Source organism: Dermacentor albipictus, unplaced genomic scaffold (assembly GCF_038994185.2).
Source record: "Dermacentor albipictus isolate Rhodes 1998 colony unplaced genomic scaffold, USDA_Dalb.pri_finalv2 scaffold_12, whole genome shotgun sequence".
NCBI lineage: Eukaryota > Metazoa > Arthropoda > Arachnida > Ixodida > Ixodidae > Dermacentor > Dermacentor albipictus.
Window position 1 is genome coordinate 4,147,363 of NW_027225566.1, and position 20,138 is coordinate 4,167,500.

General features: G+C 45.4%; 1 protein-coding gene across 5 annotated transcripts in view; it reads right to left on the reverse strand.

Moving 5' to 3' along the window:
* Hgsnat (Heparan-alpha-glucosaminide N-acetyltransferase) overlaps positions 1-20,138 on the reverse strand; it is a 350,851-nt gene that overhangs the window by 252,906 nt on the left and 77,807 nt on the right. For 4 of the 5 annotated variants that reach the window (XM_070528495.1, XM_070528497.1, XM_070528493.1 and 1 more), the window contains exons 2-4: positions 11,019-11,129; positions 6,097-6,227; positions 5,317-5,420 (exon numbers count right to left, since the gene is read on the reverse strand). In XM_070528495.1, the coding sequence (XP_070384596.1) occupies positions 5,317-5,420; positions 6,097-6,227; positions 11,019-11,129 (346 nt within the window). The remainder of the gene's footprint in view (positions 1-5,316; positions 5,421-6,096; positions 6,228-11,018; positions 11,130-20,138) is intronic. The other variant, XM_070528496.1, reaches the window with a different exon arrangement.

Below are 20,138 nucleotides of genomic sequence, written 5' to 3' on the forward strand. Positions count from 1 at the left end.
TCCAGCGTGCCAAACGTGCAGATGGATCTTTCATGTTGGTCAACCAACAGACAGAATGGTGGTCACTTATAACTTTAAATGGGCGGCCGTATATGCACGGACGGAACTTGGTAACTGCCCATACTACAGCCAAGCATTCCTTCTCTGTGGTGGAGTAGTTCGACTCGGCACGTGACAATGTTCTACTCGCGTAAGCGATGACTCGCTCAGCGCCGTCTTGCCGTTGAACAAGGACGGCGCCTAAACCTACGTTGCTGGCATCGGTGTGGATTATTGTCGGCGCATCCACGTCAAAGTGGGCAAGAACAGGCGGAGTTTGTAGACGGTGCCGCAACTCGTTAAATGCCGCCTCCTGCTCCTCGCCCCACACAAACGTGACATCATCTCTGGTTAAGCAGGTAAGCGGTGAGGCGATGCGTGCAAAACCCGCAATAAATCGCCGGTAATATGCGCATAGGCCCAGGAAGCGTCTGACTGCCTTTTTGTCTGTAGGCCTTGAAAACTTTGCGACGGCTGCGATTTTCTCAGGATCAGGTCTGACACCTGTGTGACTTACTACGTGGCCCAAAAACTGTAGTTCTTCATATCCAAAGTGGCACTTTTCAGGTTTTAAGGTAAGCCTAGCGGACCGTATGGCTTGAAGAACCGACCGTAGCCGTCTGAGATGTTCATCAAATGTGGCAGAATAAGCAATGACATCATCTAGGTAGACTAAGCAAGTCTTCCACTTAAGGTCTGAGAGTACAGTATCCATTAGTCTTTGGAACGTGGCTGGGGCGGAACACAAACCAAAAGGGAGAACTTTGAATTCATAGAGCCCATCACGCGTTACAAATGCAGTCTTTTCGCGATCCCGCTCATCGACCTCTATTTGCCGGTATCCACTTTTTAAGTCCATCGATGAGAAGTACCGTGCATGCCGTAGCCTGTCGAGGGAATCGTCGATGCGTGGTAAGGGATACACATCTTTTTTTGTAATCCGATTGAGCTTGCGATAATCGATACAAAACCGCAGGCTACCATCCTTCTTCTTAACGAGTACCACGGGCGATGCCCAAGGGCTTTTTGACGGCTGGATGACATCATCTTCTAGCATTTTCTTGACTTGCTGCTGTATTGCTTCACGCTCTTTCTCAGCCACGCGATACGGATGCTGTCGGATGGGTATTACTCTTTCCTCCGTAATGATGCGGTGTTTCGTCAGTGGTGTTGGACGCACTCGGGACGTTGTAGAGAAGCAGTCCTTAAAATCGTCAAGCAGTTCCCTGAGACTTTGTTTCTCTTGCGGCGCTAAACCTGGGTCAACGTCGACGACGGGTGCATGTGGCATCGTATCGGTGGTCGATTCTTCTTTTACAGCAAAGGAGTGTTGAACGTGGTCAATTTCATCAAAGTATGCCACAGCGGTGCCTTTACTGATCTGCCGACGTTCATTGGTAAAATTTGTCAGAAGTATCTCTGTGCGACCACCGATTAGGCTGACAATACCGCGAGCGATGGCAGCACCTTGATGGAACAGAAGTGCAGTTAGTTGTTCGGCTACGCCGTCCTTGTCAAACTGTTCTCCGCAACTGACGGAGACAAGACTGCATGATAGTGGTGGTATGCAGACGTCGTCGTCGGCGACACGTAACGATGTACGTTGGCGCTCTTCGTCGTGGCTCGTCTCTGTACTAGTTGACAAGGTTATCTCGCCATCCTGTATGTTAACGACGGCACCGTACTCCCTCAAGAAGTCCATTCCAAGGATGAGTGATCTGCAGCACTCTTTTAAGATCATAAGAGTGGCGACAAAAGCTGTATTTCCTATCTGGAGTCGTGCAGTACATTTTCCTGTAGGTGTCATTATCTGGCCCCCGGCATTTCGAATATAAGGGCCCGTCCATTGCATTTTGACTTTCTTAAGCCGGTCTGCCAACTGCTCACTCATTATCGAAAAGTCTGCGCCAGTATCAACTAAAGCTGTCACGTCGTGCCCATCAATCGTTAAAAGTAGGTCGGAACTCACAAATTCGTCGGCGTTCCGATTCTCCGGGCTGTTCTGCTCGTTTCTATGTAATGTTGGGGGACTTTCGGCGGTTCGACGACTTGCAACCTTCCCCCCGGAGGTCGCCGATTTCAGTTTCCCTGCCGTGGGCTTGGAGAGCGGCCTCTTACCACGTCGGCGAAACTGCGACGGTTCGGCGATGAATAACGCAACGGAGACGGCGAGCGCGACCGGAGATTAGCTGAGCTGCCTTGTTCCCGAGTGACACTGTCGTCGAAGCGTCGATGTCTGTCAGGAAACTGTCGTGGAGTGGCAGGTGGCATTTCCTGGATGCCACCCTGGCGATGAGGGCAAAAACGATAAATGTGCCCTGGTTCGCCACATTGAAAACACAATGGTCGGCGATCAGCAGTGCGCCATACATCGGTCCTGCGAAGCTGGGGTCGCCTGAAATGCTCCCTCTGTATCCAGGCAGCAATAGGTGGCCGCTGGTGGTACTCCTGTACTGGCCGGGTAGAAAGAGGGCGTCGAACAGCGTCCGCGTAGCTGTATGCGCGCGGCTCTAAGCGTGGCTCGGGACACGGTTGAGGGAGTGGCTCAGGTGATGCAAATGCTTGCCGGATTTCTTGGCGGACAACTTCAGCGACCGAAGCAACAGTGAACTCCTTCGGTGTCGCAGTTTGCTTCGCAATCTCCTCGCGCACAATGTCTCTTATTAGTTCACGTAGCGAGGTCTCGTCTGTCGCTGTCAATACTGCGGCTCCTGCAGGCGCATCGTTAGTCAGGCGTTCGTATTGCCGGCAACGCTGCTGCAACGCCCGCTCGATTGCTGTGGCTTCCTTAATGAACTCTTCTACAGTTGTAGGCGGGTTAAGCACGAGACCAGCGAATAGCTTTTCTTTGACGCCGCGCATGAGATGGCTCAGCTTCTTGAAATCAGGCATGTTGGGATCCGCGCGGCGAAACAAACGAGACATGTCCTCGGCAAACATCGAAACACTTTCGTTTGGCTTCTGAATGCGCAACTCGAGAAGGCGTTGTGCATTATCTCGGCGATCAGTGCTTCCGAAGGTGTCAAGTAGCCGACGGCAAAATTCGTCCCACGTTGTCAAATGTGCCTCGCGGTTTTGGAACCACGTCCTTGCGCTACCTTCAAGAGCGAAGTACGCATTGGAAAGCTTCTGGTCCGGACGCCACTGATTGACCTTAGCTACGCGTTCGTACTGGTCCAGCCAGTCTTCGGCGTCTTCATACGTGTCACCGTGGAAGCTAGTGGGGACTAGATTGTTTTGAACAGTCACCTGTGTTGGACTTGCAAGCGCCATTTTCTGAGTCGGTGAGGTAGCTGACAACGTTCCTTGGAAGAGGCCGAATTCCGGGCACAGACCTTGCAGGCGGCGGCTTGCGCGGTGCACAGGTGTCTCGACACGTGGATGATGTCTTGAAGGGCTGGATGCAGGGCTACTCGCAGGAGTCGTCCCTATCATTAGGTGATGATGCGATACCCAGCACGTCCACCAGTGTCACGGCTCACTGGAGACAAGAAAGGAGAGCGGTATTTATTCGAGAGAGTTAGGGCAAGCGCTCAGTCCAGGCTTCTTCTTCTCTAGCGCCTCGCTTGCACAGACGAGGTCGTCGTCTTTTTCGTCACCGTGGTTGGGCGCTGATGGCGTCGCGGCAATATATATATATATATATATATATATATACAGTGAAAGCTCGTTAATTCGAACTTCAATAATTCGAATTTATGGATAATTCGAACTGTACGATTTGGTCCGGCCAAGCTCCACAGAAGTCTATGTATAAAAAAGTCCGTTAATTCGAACACGAGAAGGTTCCCTCACGGATAATTCGAACTACGCTCGCCTGGCACACGGCCAGAGAAACGCGCCTACTGCCTATACACAAGGCGGTATTGCCTCCGAAACCGAGAGAACGGCGAGAGAAGGCAAAATCGGAAAAAATCTAATCGACGCGGGGTCAGCCAGAAGGCAGCGGCGGCTGCCGCCTCTCCAATTCTACGTAACCTCCGAGACTTCTTGCCCGTTTCGAATCTCGGAGGCTTTCCAAATCTTGTACAGCTGCTAATGTTGTACGGAGATGGCACGGCAAGCTCCAAAACACAGCGAATCAAGTACGTCGCAGCTGCGCTTGCATTCAAGAACCAACGAATCAGGGCCTTCGCCACCTTCACATGTTCAGCGTCTTTGTCTCAGCAGTCTTCATCGGTTGTGCACCTCTGTTTTCAGCTTAGGAGGTATCGGCCGTCGCGATTCATTGTGATGGTGTTAAGCCTCGGCTAACGTTCGTTTCAGTGGACATGGGTTGTGTGGCACAGTCGGACCTAGAGTTTAGAGTTGAAGATGGCGTGTGCCCGCGGCACACGCCATCACTTTCTGACACGCCAAATTTCTGACATGCCCTACTGCTTCCAAATCGCAGTGTACTGTTGCCCTCCTTCACTTTCGTTAGTTCGAACTTTCGTTAATTCGAACTGAAGCGGCTTCCCCTTGCGGTTCGAATTAACGAGCTTTTACTGTATATATATATAATATATAATATATATATATATATATATATATATATATATATATATATATGTGTGTGTGTGTGTGTGTGTGTGTGTGTGTGTGTGTGTGTGTGTGTGTGTGTGTGCGTGCGTGCGTGTGCGTGTGTGTGTGGGGGGGGGGGGGGTAGACGCATCTTCAATAAAATATTTAGAGTCACAGCCGTGTTGTCGTTTTACCTTCCTTTTGTTTGTGTCTTGTGTTGGACTCCATGAATCCGAACCAACTGCCCTAACTTACCGTCTTGATGTATTACATCGGATTTGTCCAGTTAGGATTATTTTTCTGTTGCAGTTCACAGTATTAGGGAATTCTTACTTAGTTGTAAACTCAGCAACTTATAATTTAATTTAGATAGCTTCATAATTTTTGTAAACATACTTGAGTAAATAGTGGTAAACATGGCACCTTATCCTTAAAAATTTACATAATTTCATCACATTTTTTGGATATATTTGAGGACCTAAATAAAAAATTTGTCCACAACAATCACTAAAGTTTAACTTTTCGCTTTAAATGTCAGCCAATTTCACCGAAATTGTTTCAGCATTTGCCTTAAAAAAGTACTTCTGTGTTTCACTAGTATCTGACAGGAAAACAATGACTCCAGGCTAGAGCTTCCTAAAGTCCAATACTCTGTCCTCCCACTAAGTATGTAAAATGGAAATGTTGAGTTGCGATGGTCTGCAAAAGCAATGGTACTATACAGCACTCTTTAACTGCCATTTTCAAAGAGGTGCGGCTTCAAGGACTACTCACGATTATAGACGTTGACAGGCTCCTCGACCACCTGCCAGTCACAGTGGCCATCAGGCGAGACACGCAGCAGATGTGAGCCATGCTCGCCAAGGTACTTATGGTAACTGCGGTTGAAAAGTTATGGACGTCCTCTTACAAGGAACAGGAAGGACATCTGAAGGGCCAAATAAACGTGAAGGGAAACAAAAACAAACACTACATCAAGTTAGGTCCCAGGATGCAAAGAGAGAGCCGCTGATGCGGGATAAGACTGAGTGCACTGTAACTGTGTAGCACACGGCTGACACCGGAAGAGAAATATGGGGAAGGGTGGAGGAGAAACAAAAAGATATAGATCCAGTGGCAATGGATGTTCTTCGACACCAGATGCATAGACCCAAGCATTAGTGAGTGTAGCCCTCATGCTTGTGCTAAATGATGGCCCACGCTTTCCCGACTGTATCAATATTGCCGACACTTTTACTGAAACCCTATTTTAAAGTGCTCATTCACAACTTGGCCAACAGGAATGCTACAGGGGCATACATTACTTCTGCTAGTGCTAAAATTGGCAGCCCGGATACAGTACCGTTCTTGAGTGTAACTAGGTTTTTAAATTCTGGTTTAATTGCATCATCTAGAGGCTCTGGGAAGAGCGGTGTTAAATTCTTCACTGATGCCGTTTATTTCTTTTTGTCTTCTTTTGAAAGTATATTCACATTGCATGGCTCAAGAACGACTGAAAGATGAAAAAATTTGAAAAATTCTAGATGCAGGATGTCAAACCATCAGGACACATACGTGCAGTTGGGTAAAGGGTTCTCATCAAGGTGCCTCCGCAGCTGTATCTCCGTCTCGTAGATGCTGCCCAAGACCACGCTGAAATTGTGCCGACTTTGATGGTGCACACGGCGGACTAGCTGGAGCGTGCACTGCACATGCGAGAATTGTGCAAAGAAGTAAATAACGTGCAAGGTACTTCGCTGTAATCAACATGCCAGTATTGGGAATTGCTTTGAAGGCCTTTTGTAGCCCTGTAACTTATGCTCTTGATTTTGCAGCTCTTTTTGCCTTTTCATAATCAAGGCTATCCTTTTTCACCTGACACCTCACCTGTTCCCCTTCCTTTTGATCCCCACTTCATCAGCTCTTGACGAATTGATCTGATTCCTAACTGGCTATCTCTGTTTTGGTACACCAGCGGCTCTTTAAACTGCGTCAACAAAGTACTGAACATTTAATCTTGGGATCAGCTTTCCAGAACTTGGACTCGGTTTTCATCACACCGTTCCCTTGTTTCAGTGCACAGAAAAAAATGAAAAATGCTACACAGGTCACAAGCAATGAAAGAGAGGGAAAAGCTATAATGGTATAGGAAAATATGCATAATGCAGTTTACCACATATTCCAGCGTTGAGGACTACAGGCAAGTAGAAGAAAACGACAAAAACCAGACATGAAACTTCAACAGTATCCACCTTCTTTGCCAAGACAAAGAAGAAAGAATCCCAACTATCATGACAGAAAAGAAACCAACTCACAGGTCCTCGTGTTTCCCTTCAGTGACCATAATGCAACAGTACTATGAGATTTCGATCCTATCAGTTGATAGCTACAATCTACTGATACCCACAGGACCTCTGCTCATGGTGATTTTTTTTTATTATTGTACTCTCAAGACAAAAGCATTACAGAGGGGAGTGGGTAAAAAACATACACAAGTAAATAACAAAGCAGCAAGAAATGGTTAGTTATTAGAGCAAAATTGATTAGTTAATTGTATCCGGGAGTGATTATGTCTGATAAGGCCGCACGAAACTTTGAGTTGTCCTTGATTGCGACAACTGCGCAGGGAAGGTGGTTCCACTCCTGAGGTACTAGGAATAAATGATTCGTTACAGGTTCTGGTGCGGCATTGAATTATTCCAACCTTATGGCTACGATCTATGCGAGAGGTAATATTATCGTGTAGGTAGGAATTGTGGAAATATACTCTATGAAATAAATCAAGGCGAAAGCACTTCCACCGGGCTGAGAGAGGAGCAAGTAGCAAAAAGTTTTTCATGGCAGTTACGTTTGATGTGCGGTTGTAATTGCTATGAACGAAACGCGCGGCATTGTTTCGGATTAGTTCAAGTGATTGAATAAGGGTATCGAGTTGCAGGTCCCAGATGGATGAGGCTGTAGAGGATCGAATTCTGGCACCGCTGCCCTAAACGTCTGCACAACGAGCAGATGTTTATTTTTGCGGCGCCGGCCTTCTCGGCGTGGAAGGCACGTACAATAAAGGCTCAGTTTCACCGCCGCTCGGCTGCTCGCCGGTTGCAAAGTTCGTTCTCTTCCTTCTGCGCGCGTCTCTCTACAGCGGACGCATTTCGCGCCCCTATAAGGCGTACTCCATTTTACTCCTAATAAGCGTTTTGTATAGGATTAATTTTAATGATGTAGGAGCAGAAGAAAAATTTCGGCGAAGATAGCCTAGCATGCGGTTAGTATTGTTAATTACCTTATGGATGTGCAACGACCAGGAAAGTGACGAGGTAATGTGGACGCCTAGGTAAATATAGGAGGTTACAGAATTCTAGGGGAGTATCAGTAACGTAATAGTTCGGCGGAGGAATATTGCTGCGAGTTAGACGCATACGTTTAGTTACGTTAAGTTGCATTAACCATACGTCACACCAGTTAAAGATAGCGTTTATATCGTCTTGTAAGAATTTGCTATCAGATTTGTCCGAGATTTCACGAAGGATAACACAGTCATCTACGAAAAAGTAAATATTAGAAAAAACGTCATTGGGTAAATCCTTAATATAAGTTAAGAAAAGAAGATGGCCTCTAACACATCCTCGCGGCACACCAGTCTACGGGATTAAATGGGGACATATGATTGTATAACACAACATACTGTGACCGATTAAGGAGAAAATGCTCAAGCCATGCAAACAGGTTAGGATCAAGATTAAGCTTGCTAAGTTTAAATTGAAGCAATTTATGACACACTTTCTCGAAGGCCTTGGCGAACTAAAAGAAAACACAGTCTACGAATGAACCTTTGTCGAGAATAATATGAAGGCTGTGAGTAAAAGAAAGAAGTTGAGTTCCACAAGAGAAGTTTTTTTGGAAACCATATTGTGCTTTTGTCAAAAACGAATTATTGTCTAATTGCTTTGCTAAATGTGGGTACAAAATATGTTCAAGAAATTTGCAAGGAATGCTGGTGAGGGAAATGGGGCGGTAGTTGAGGGGCGAATGTTTGCTACCGGAGTTGTGACGTAGGACCACCTTCCCCACCTTCCAATCTGCAGGTAGCTGATGGGTATCTAAATATTGCTGTCTCTAGACGAAGTGCTGAGAGTCGTAATGTGGTTTAAGGCTGCCATGTATGAGTTTCCGATGTCGCGTGTCATTAACCAAATGTTTAACTCTTTCGTTACAACGCCCTATCTAAATCAATCACCGGTGATCGATGCTTCAGATCGCCGATTTCGACATGTTGGAGCCGTTTCTTATCCACTTAAAGGGGTGGAGACATGAACATTTTCGTTCATGCGTTCTTCAATTCAAGTGTTGCGTAATGCTTCAGGAAGCACGATACACACCGCGGGATTGCTATATACCCGATAAATAATTTAATAACAGCATTATTATATCGCGGTTTCGGTTTCAGTTTCTGGGCTCCGGGTGATGCTATGACATCGTAGGAGAGGAAACGCAGCACGTCTTGGTCACGTCGGTCACAAAAAAGTAGTGACGTAAAACTATGCTCTGTCGTCTGCTCGCGCATACGCGTGCTCTGCCAGCCGAGGTAAATAAGTGGCGACTCGAAGTGCAAATCGCGATTATTATACTTATTGTGAAGAGCGACAACAACGGTACGAAAATATTGCGGCTTGTGAGAGTCGGTAATTCATTGCGAAGCGCCGTCAGCTTTAGCTTTGAAGTGAACCGGAAAAGGCCTAGCGACGATATCGGCGAACGATCAGCGGTGGTGAGGCTGCTGTCGGTGCCAGAGTGACCACTCCTCGGTCGCTAATTGGCCGCTTCGCCGTACGGCTGCCGCACAAACGGTTCCTGGGCCCATCCTCTCTACGGCAAGGAAATTTGGCCATTCGCGAAGAAAACCACCGTTGCACGGCGGCCCGCGAACGGCAAACGGCGTGCGGCGAGTTGCCCTGCCGGTAAAGTGAACGGGCCTTTACACGTTGAGAAACGCCATGCGAACGAGAGACCGCTGCGAGCTGCCGAACTATGCGACTCGCAGATTCTACGTCGACTGCTCTCCGCAACAGCGCTGGGCATGTCTCGGTTAGTCAGAGGCCAGAGTTAGATCGGTTACAGTGTTCTAGAAGCCTGTAGCATAGAGAAAGCGTTTTTAGAACGACAGAAAGCTGATCTAGTTGGTAAGGATACATAACGCAAAGAAGGGGTAAGGCGTTCAAACACGGACGCAAGAGGAGAAAAATGAACACGAATGCCGCATATCCTAGTCCCTGTGTCTGCACGCCTTACACCTTCTTTGAATTAAGAAAGGATTTCTATATGCCTGTAGCACGGTCATAGTGGAGGTTATCTATGCTCGGTTGCTCGGTTCAGCAGGCTCCGTAGTCGGCATTTCATCGATACTGATCATACGTCACATTCTTGTGCTAGTGTGCTATGACGTCAATATTTTCGTTCCTCCACTGTGACGTCATAACAGCCGCGCTGGTAATAGCTCTCGACCACGAGAAGGAGCTTTTAGCGACTTTTTGAAGCTGAATTAAAGTTATTTTGAAATGTTTGCAGCGTCCAATACCTCTTTGTGGGTGTCCTCGCATACAGAAGCAGCCTAAAACAGGCTTTTTATAGCTTCAAAATTTGGTGTCTCAACCCCTTTAAGGCAATCCAGTAGTTATTACAGGCACTGAACTTTCAGAATAGATTAAAATTTTGTCCCACAACGTTGCTATTTTTATTGACATTTTTGCGAAGTAATGTGCGTATGTCGCAGCGAAAAGAGGCGTTTCTGGCACCTTCTGGCGCGCTCGAGAAGAAAGCATGCGGCTCACGATTACGCTACACGAACAAGCATCAAAATTTGTAATCAAATGGGTCCCAGAAAGTCAAGAATTAAATTATTTTGCCGGCTTTGCCATCCTATGTGCTGAGCAGTGATAATTAATCGAAAATGACGCCATCTGTTCACTAGTGAGCTTTGATTTGGAGTCCGAGTCGTTTTATTCCACCAAAGCACACACTCGGCAGCAGTGGCTTCACTCGGTCTTGCTGCTCCGATTCTGAGCAAGCATCTTCTTTCTTCACAGGAACTGACGCGTCACATACCAGGAAAGAGCCCGGCGCATCCCATGACCTAGAAGACTGCCATTGGCTCCAAGAAAGAACCAGCTGCTTACGTCAGCGCAAGCTTCTACAAAAGGACGCTGACATCTTGCAGGCACCCGCACACACTCGGCAGCAGTGGCTTCACTCGGTCTTGCTGCTCCGATTCTGAGCAAGCATCATCTTTCTTCCCAGGTTGGTTGTTTTTCAACTTGTACTCGTACGGTATACTGCTACCACTGCTGCCGAGTGATCGTGTTTTTCGACGTGACAACTAAATCATGTCGGACTGTCTTGTTTGCCACAAACCGCTTCACGACGATGAGCCATACTTATCATGCTATGAATGTGATTTTGGTTATCATGCGGGCACTTGCTCGGGAGTAACATTAAGCACGTACCGAAAAAAATCCGAAACCACCTTGAAATCTTGGAAGTGCGTTACATGCAAAACAGGCAGGACCAGAAGCAGTCCGAGCACAGCAAATGACGACGAAGGGCCAGAATTGAACCTAAAAAACGAAATATCAGAAATAAACCGCAAGCTTGCTGTGCTGCTTGAAATGAAAGTCAAGGTAGACGCTCTGGAAGAAATAAAAGAAACGGTGACAAGCGTTGAACAGGCAATACAGGAAATGGCTACAAAATATGATGAGGTCATCCTTGAGATGAAGAAGCAAAGTTCAGACATTGCAGGCCTTCGAAAGCGTGTGGAAAAACTTGAGATCACGGTAAAAGAGCAAGAAATCGACAAACTTAGGAAAGAGTTGAATGACATCGATCAGTACGGCAGACGCCTGAATTTGGAAGTGCATGGTCTGCCGCATCATGTCACTGAAAACTTGCTAGAAAAGTTGACCTGCTTAGCGGTTGACCTCGAGCTTCCAAAACTTTCGAAACAGGACATTGAAGCCGTCCACCGCATTCCGTTGAAAGTCGGGGCTGACTCAATTGACGATGAAAAGGAAACAATGGGTACAGAAAAATCAGAAAAAGTCCCACCTATCCTAGTTCGCTTCACATCTCGCGTGACCAGAGATGCTTGGCTCGGGAAAAAAACGCAACTAAGAAAGTCAAAATCAAAAATTTACCTGAATGAAAATCTCACAGCACAGAACAAAAATCTTTTCTGGCATATGAAGACGCGGGCGGCTGAAAAAGAGTACATGTTCGCCTGGCACAAGAATGGAAAATTCTTCGTGCGTCGTGGTCCTCGTGATCGAGTCATTAGGGTTATCACAATGGATGACCTTGACAGAATAAGATATTCTAGAAGTATGGCTTTTTATGCGCATTCTTCAAGATGGCAATCCCTTTTCAGGAAAGCAAGTACTACGACAAACTTTCCTTCAGACAGAACAGAGAATTACGTGATAGAAATCAGATGTCTTTGTTTCATTTCAACGCACAAAGTTTAAAAAGCAAACACGAATCTGTCTGCATGCTTCTACATGAAATACAGCATGAATTTGATATTTTAGCGTTCTCTGGGACTTGGTACCGCGACGAATACGACGCTGTACACTTCTCAGGCTATAAGTGTTCTTCACTGTCCCGAAAACATAAGAAAGGGGGTGGTGTCGCTATTTATGTAAAACACGATCTATGCTTTGATGTAATTTCTGAGTTTTATGTAATACACGAGCACTATGAATCCCTCATGATCAAGTGTGCGAATACTCTATTTGTGGTTATTTACAGGCCTCCATCCGGTGTTGTATCCATGTTATTAGATTTCATTGAATGTATGCCGGATTTTTGCACACAGCTTGGCACTCCCCTCATGGTAACGGGTGATTTTAATATTAACCTGCTTTCAATGGACCGATCCAAACAAGCGTTTCTGGATGTTTCTTTTTTCGTTTGGCTACGAAAATGTTATTATTGTTCCAACCAGGGTGACGAACAATTCCGAAAGCCTACTTGACTTGTGCTTTACAACGCAATTAATTGGATTAGTGTTGGGTGTCCTCATCTCTGATGTAAGCGATCACATGCCTATTTTCCTGTTTTTTACACGTGAGACGAAAGTGTACCGACAGCGCAAAAATGACACACAATCACACTACAGATTGATAACAAAGAACACGATTGCTGATTTTGAAGCGTCAGTCAGCAAAGTGGAATGGTCCGAATTATACGCATTGACGGACCCTGTCAAGGCATTCACTCACTTTCTCGGCGTAATCAAAGACCTTTATCGCAAAGCTTTCCCTCTAAGAGAAGCTACAAGAAGCAAGAAATGCAGGAAACCGTGGGTTGACACCGCCCTTCTAAAACGCATAAAGGAACGTCATAGACTAATCGCTACTTTTATAAAGACAAGGCAACCAGAGTACTTAATGAACTACAAGAAGATCAGAAATAAATTGGGCCGTTATATAAAGCTGGCAAGAGAGGTACTATGAGAATAGGTTCACTCATATTCTTAATGCTCCAAAAAAAGTTTGGAAAACATTGAATGATCTGCTTCCGAACAGCGACCGTAATCCTGTTTTTGAAATTATGGATAAAGGCGTATCTTTCACAGCGACTGCGCTGGCCGATAAATTTAATCAGCATTTCCTACAATGTGGCACGTCTGATGTGTTTGATGCTGATAGCCCAAGTTACAGGTCTTATATTCCATGTAGTATGAGCAGATCGCTATGTCTTGCACCAACAGATGAGGCTGAAATAAGTAGCTTATTTCTAAAGTTAAAGAATTCCACAGCATGTGGTGTAGATGACATAAAGGCAGAACCAATAAAGGCTGTTGCGCTGCATATTTGTAAAGTGATGTCACACACATGCAATTTAATTTTGTGCACTGGCGCATTCGCCGATGAATTAAAGATTGCACGGGTATCGGTAGTTTTTAAAGGGGGAGACAGGAATGACGTGAATAACTACAGACCGATTTCATTTCTCCCAATCTTTTCTAAAATAGTAGAGCAGGTCATTAACGAAAGAATTTTAAATTTCTGTACTCAAAATAATATTATAACAGAAAAGCAATACGGTTTCCGAAAACACCAATGTACAGAAATGGCGCTGCTAAAGGTCAAAGAAAAAATAATAAGTAACTTTGAGGACAAGCTGTACATAATAGGAATATATCTTGACTTTAAAAAGGCATTCAATTCCATTAAACACGATATCTGGTTGCAAAAGTTGAGTTCGGCATTAGGGGAACTGCTCTTAACCTAATTAAAAATTATTTAACCAACCGACTAAAGTACACATACATTTGTCATTCCAAATCGGCAATGGGTGAAATCAAATACGGTGTTCCGCAGGGGTCCATCCTAGGGCCACATCTTTTTTTATTATACATTAATGACATCACAAACGTGCCTCTAACACCTGACATAATCATGTATGCTGCTGCCACCAATATCTTCTTTTCTGGTGGAAACTTGCTTACTCTCGAGGAAGAAGCAAATATTTGGCTCAGTAATCTTTCAGACTGGCTTAGAGCAAATAAATTGGAATTAAACACTAAAAAGACAAAATACATTATTTTTCGGCCTCGTAACAAAGGTATTTATGATAGCTTTATTACAATTCCGTGATGAAGCCATAATACGCTCTACGTGCCAGAGGTTCCTTGGTGTTACTTAAACTGGTCTAGTCATGTCGGCAACATTAAAACCAGCATTGCAAGATCCATCGGTGTTATTATTAAATTAAAACGTCTATTACCTTCTAGATTAAAAAAAAACAATTATATTATAGCTTAGTGTATTCGCGCCTCCAATATTGTTTATCTGTGTGGTGTACCACGACGAAAACTAACATCCATAGTTTACTAACCTTGCAGAAACGCATGATTCGGGTAATTGAGAATGCGCCCTACAGAATCCACTCCGCTCCGCTTTTCAAGAAGAATTGTATTTTAACAATAGAAAACCTTATTAACAAAAAAACAGTAATTGCAACATTTAAAGAGGTAAGACTCAATGAAAGCGCCTTTTTTAAAACATACCTCCCGAATGAACATAAATATAACACATGGCAATTAATTTACAAGGGCAAGATCCGTACCAATTACGGCATGCAAAAGCAGGCATTCATAGTTGCAGATTTTTTGAATCATCACCCTGGCTTACTCACTATAATAAATGAATCACCGTCCCTAAACATCTTCAAAAAAAAAAACTGAACATGTATTTGCCGTCGCTTCAGGTGTGACCGTTTCATTCTTTTGTACACAAATCAAGTTCAGTATTTCTGTTACATATTTCATGTACTTTTCATTTTTTTGTGTATGTATCCACTTTGTGCACTATGCTTGCCCTGTGTGCTTGAGTGTTTTGTGCACTGGGAATGGGTCGGGGAAGGGGACTGACACTTAGTCAGGCATTAGTCAGTCAAAACAAACATTCATTCATTCAAGTGTATTTCTGAAGGTCCGCCACATGTCCAACATGTGGACCTGGCATTTTAACCAGTTTCCAAGAGTTTCGGTTTCGCTTCTCTCGTAAAACCCAGGCAAGGAGCACTGCCGGTGTCACTGCGCAGTTAACAAAAATCGCTCTCATGGCGTCGTCCCGCGCGGCAGCGTCAAGAGAAAAGCATGGTGCTCGAACTATGGTGCACCCGCCCTTCAATTGAGTGATAAGGACTCGAGTTATCATTCCGAAGAAGACAGCAAAACAATTTCAAACTCTGGTGCCGACAATGTTTTCAGTCAGCAAAAGATAAATAGCGCGTTCTAAAATTTTTATGTTTTACCTGATCAATTATTTTCTTCGCCAATGTATGTTTTTCGAAATAGCATTTCATTATGAGCAGTATGCTATGCTGCAATGTATGCTAGAGTATTATTTATAGTAGTAAATAAACTTTTTCCCGAAATCTACAAAAACGACCATTTTCTCGCGTAACGAAAGAGGCAAAAACACAAAAAACATAACTGCTTTTTGTTCCTTACTATTCAATACATTACACAAGTATACCGCAAAGTGATGTGGTATTCATGTATGTATATCCCTAAACACCTTGTAGGCTACAGTTTTTATGTGGACACTCCAGGCGCATTTCTGCCGTCGCCGTGAGGTTCGGTATAAAGTCCAAGGGCTATAAAATCGTCGCCTCGCGCCGTGTACTGCTGTATGTCCGAGTGAAAAGCATGCGAGGGTGAGCCGGCGATGGTGGCTCAATCTCGCGCAGGCAAGGGAGGAAAGCGGGGAGAAAGTGCTTCCGTCGCGGACAAGGCTCCGGGGAGGGGAGATAGGGAGGGGAGATAGGTAGGGGGGCGTGTTCTACTCCGGGCCGTTGTTGAAAGCCGTCTACAACGGAGACAGCGTCCGCCGTGCGCTGTGTTTTCGCGGCTTAGTTGGCGTTGATGCGTGAGGAAGCGCGAAGGTCAATTCGCTCGCTGCTGCTGCCGCGCTTCCTCACTCCAGCGCTTTGACACCGAGTGTCCGCGGTGATCGAATGAGACGTGTTCATGTTTGCTCGTGAATGCGTGACACGATGCTTGATTTAATTAGTAAGTGGATGTTTACAAGCGTATATATATCGGATAAGACTAATGTCCTTACTTCGTATAGCTGTTTACTAATTTCCTATCGCAAGTGACGCTTCGCTTTTCGGGCGAAACTGCGACTCTTCTATCGTTAGCAGAATTGCAAAGAAAATCAGTTTCGCCCTACATACGAAAGATTAATTGCGATAGAAAATTATTACACAGCTATACAAAGTAAGGTTAGTCGCTTTATCAGCGGCATAAACTGCTGTAATGATTTGCTCAGTAACAAAATTTACAAGCGTGGTGTCACGCGCGCACAGGCGAACATGAACACGTCTCACTCAATCACCCCGGACATTCACTGTCAGAAGCTGGCGTGATGAAGAGGAGCAGCAGCGGCGAGCGAACGGGTTGTGTGCGCGCTATGAAGGTACAGGGTTCTTCGCGTGATCGTGTTGTCGAACGCCGTCTGAGAACGGAGCAGCAACGCAAGCGACGGCAGGCCCACCATGAGTCGACCGACTTCGAAATCGTCGCATCTGCAGATCGCCTTGCGTAGTTGCTACCAGAGTATAAGCCACTCATGCCCTCCCCGCGCTGCCTACCTGCTTCCATCCCTTGTGCGCGAATCGGCTCACTCTCGCACGCTTTCACTCGCACATACAGCAGACGGCGCGCGCGGACAATGTTATCGCCCTTGGACTTTATACAACACATCTCGGCGACCACGACCTCAGATATATGCGCCTGGAGTGTCCATAGGAATGACACCGTGATACGCTTGCGCGTGACCTGCGTTGACGAAATGAAATGTCACTGCATTTTTTTAGATTGCTTATCGAATGAGCAGGTGCGTCTTACACACCGGTGTGACTTATATGTTTTTTTTTAGAAACAGCCGCGTTGAGGGGTGTGCGACTTATACCAAGGTGCGACTTATAGACCTGAGGATATGGTCCACGAGAGGTGTGAAAAGGGTTCCCACGACCGAAAATTAACCAAAAAGACACCGCAATGTGCGCGAATGAGTCTACAACTTCCATGGAGCACGATGCAGAAATAGCATGGACACATGACAGCTAGCGCTGTTCACAACCGGGAAGAAGCCTTCACGACACACACACACACACACACACACACACACACACACACACACACACACACACACACACACACACACACACACACACACACACACACACACACACACACAAGTGTACCCACAAAAAAAATCAAATGGTTCACTGCCGCTCCTATCGCAACGCTTCGCAAGGCGGAACTGTGCGTTAGATCCTCAGAGTATTAGCCCCGAGAACGAACACGAGCGGCGCTGCGAGCGCCGCTCGCGTGACGTCAGGGCACGGACTCGCGCCTGTCGTCTGCTACAGTTCGGGCGTTGTCCGGGCGCGTTCTGCGGTGTTTTCGTTTGTTCGCCCTCGTTCTCTCTGCTTGTATACTTATGGTGGTCGTCTCAAATATATTTTTACGACGTCTTCCTTTGCGAACATTTATTCAAAGAGCTAATTTCTTAGACAACAATGCAGCTCTCGAAGGCAACGCTACAGTGCCAGCCGAAGCGACGCAGACCAGCCCATTGCGGGTTTTTCATGCGCGGATAGAAAACCGCAAAAGCATAGCCTATAGGAATCCAGTTATGATACCATACCTGCCGCGGTGCAACAAGTATGTCACAAAGCTGGCTATATATGACTTCTACAGCAGTTACGTTGATTTTATTCCGTTAAAATAGGTTTGCTCACGACGAGTAGTTCATGGTATAATATCGAATTTTTGCATTTCCTCACAGAAACGCTCGGCAGTAGCACGGGGACTTAACTAATACTGGAGCTTAGATTCTACACGCCTCACTTGCTTCTTTAACTGCCTGTCAACATTAGGTGGTTCTTCACGTGTTTATTTTTTTTAAGCGGCGTAAATTTGAAGTAAAGTTAATGAAGGCTTACAGCTATTTACAGAGTACAAATAGGAATGTACCAATATATATTTCCTTTTCCGTGCTACACGTTCAACTCACCTCTTTAGGGCGCGTTTGTTAATGATTAATAATGTAAGTTATGTTCCTCTTTTTTTATCTATATTACCAAGTGTATATCATTTATTTATTTCAATGCCGCAGTGTGTTTTGCATTGTTATTGTGGAAATATTTCACTGTTCTTTCATATATTGTATAACTGCAATGTTTTATGGCCACTATATAGATGTAATTTATATGGCGCTTGATGTGTTACCCCATGCAGCCATATTGTACCTAAGGGGGTGAGGTTACCTCAAGCTGCGTCTGTGCGACTTTTTTCCCTCATCCACCTCCACTTACCACTCCTCTGTACAAGTGTGTGTATAAATGGAAATTAATAAATCAAATCAAACTCACTTGAGAAATTTACTGGTGCTTGCTGCTCGAGGAATATACATGACGAATCTGTTTGGCGAACTGACACAGGCTGCTCGGCCCAATTTTTTTAGTGAGGTATGCCTGCTGGACCGCATAGCTGCAGCCAGAAAGAAGTCGAACCGTCAATGATTAGTAGTATGGGACATATTGAAGATGTCGAAATTCCCCCGGTGGAGCGTCAGAAATCAAGTGAAAGTATATGCAAGGCTTGTGGTGCTTTCTTTATGAATGTTTGCGATTGTATTGGAGCAAACTTAATTTGCCTGCAAGGTTCTCTTTTATGTACCGACGAAGCGAATAGTTATCCGTTCGTATAATTAGATAACGCTGGATCGAGACATGGTGAGAAAAAAGGTGCTTGAATTTTCCTTTTGTAGGCAATCTAAGCTGCGTAGTAGTAGCTCGAGAATACTTTAGCCATTCCAGTTGGCGCTGTAAAAAAAATGCTTTATGGTTTTAATTCGAAGTTGAAGTGAACTGATGGGTTTCGCGAACATAGCCTGCCTCGCCATACGGACAGTCGATAGCTACCGTTACGTGATCAGGGGTGTGCCATATTGTCGATAAAGGCTACTGAGGGCCACTATGAAACATTTCATCCCTTTCAATTGAGTGGCTCTCGATCTTAAAAACGAAACTTTTCTCTCAGGTGATTGCTACTATGGTGCTTGTGAATTAACTATGTAAATACTCTACATGACGCGCCGTCGTGTTAGCAGCCATGAGCAACTCGTTTTTTGGAGGCCTGTTTCAGAGGGGGATGAAAGTAGCAGCAAAATTTTCATAAGAAATGCGCGCCTAAATATTTTTTTACGCATTAATGAATGGCCATATTTGAATAGAACAACACACCAGAGTAATAGGAATCATGATGAGAGCTTCGCTGGGCAGTATCTTTCTAAAATCAGATAACATGTTGACGCCAATTACCAAATTTTTCTTCCACGTAAAATGCAATGCCTCTCATAGCTAAATACTAAAGGAATGTTAAATGTTTAGCGAAACATCATTCACAACTTCGCGCGTTGAATTTGCAGATATTCTTTTTTTAGTCAAAATTTACCGATAGACACGGCGCATATATGCATTGCAAAACCTAGTAGACCCCTTTAACGCTACTTAGCTTGCGATATCCAAGCCGCAAAGTTTCTCGACTCACACGCTTTTGAAGAAGAAACTGTGGTTAAGGTATGGCAGCTGAAAGAAGCCGACGTATTCTTCAATACGTACGGCTCGAGCCTCCCATACCCCAAGCATACACGAAGGGAACCAGCGCGCGCGGCAGCCGAGCGAGCCGGAGCGAGCGGCGTCCTGGCCGTGACGTCACTCGCCAGAGGGCGCCACTCCTAATTCTCGGGGCTAATAATGGTAGAAGCAACGAAAGCCGAAGATTATCGTAGCCGGTTGGCTGAGTAAGGTAAAAGTACTAAAGTGCCCGCGTTGCAATCTGTCAAGTACCCACAATGATGGCAGCAAGTGCTTATCGTCTCTTTTTGCCTGCTAGCCAGAGAACTTCCAGAGAGCAGCCAAACCAAAATCGTCCTGGCTGGTTCTGGCAGCCCACAGGTAGCCACAACCGTCCAGGCGGAGTAAAACGAATGCGTGCCGGAAGCGCGTCGTGCGGTGGGTCGAGCAATCCGAGAAAAACGAAG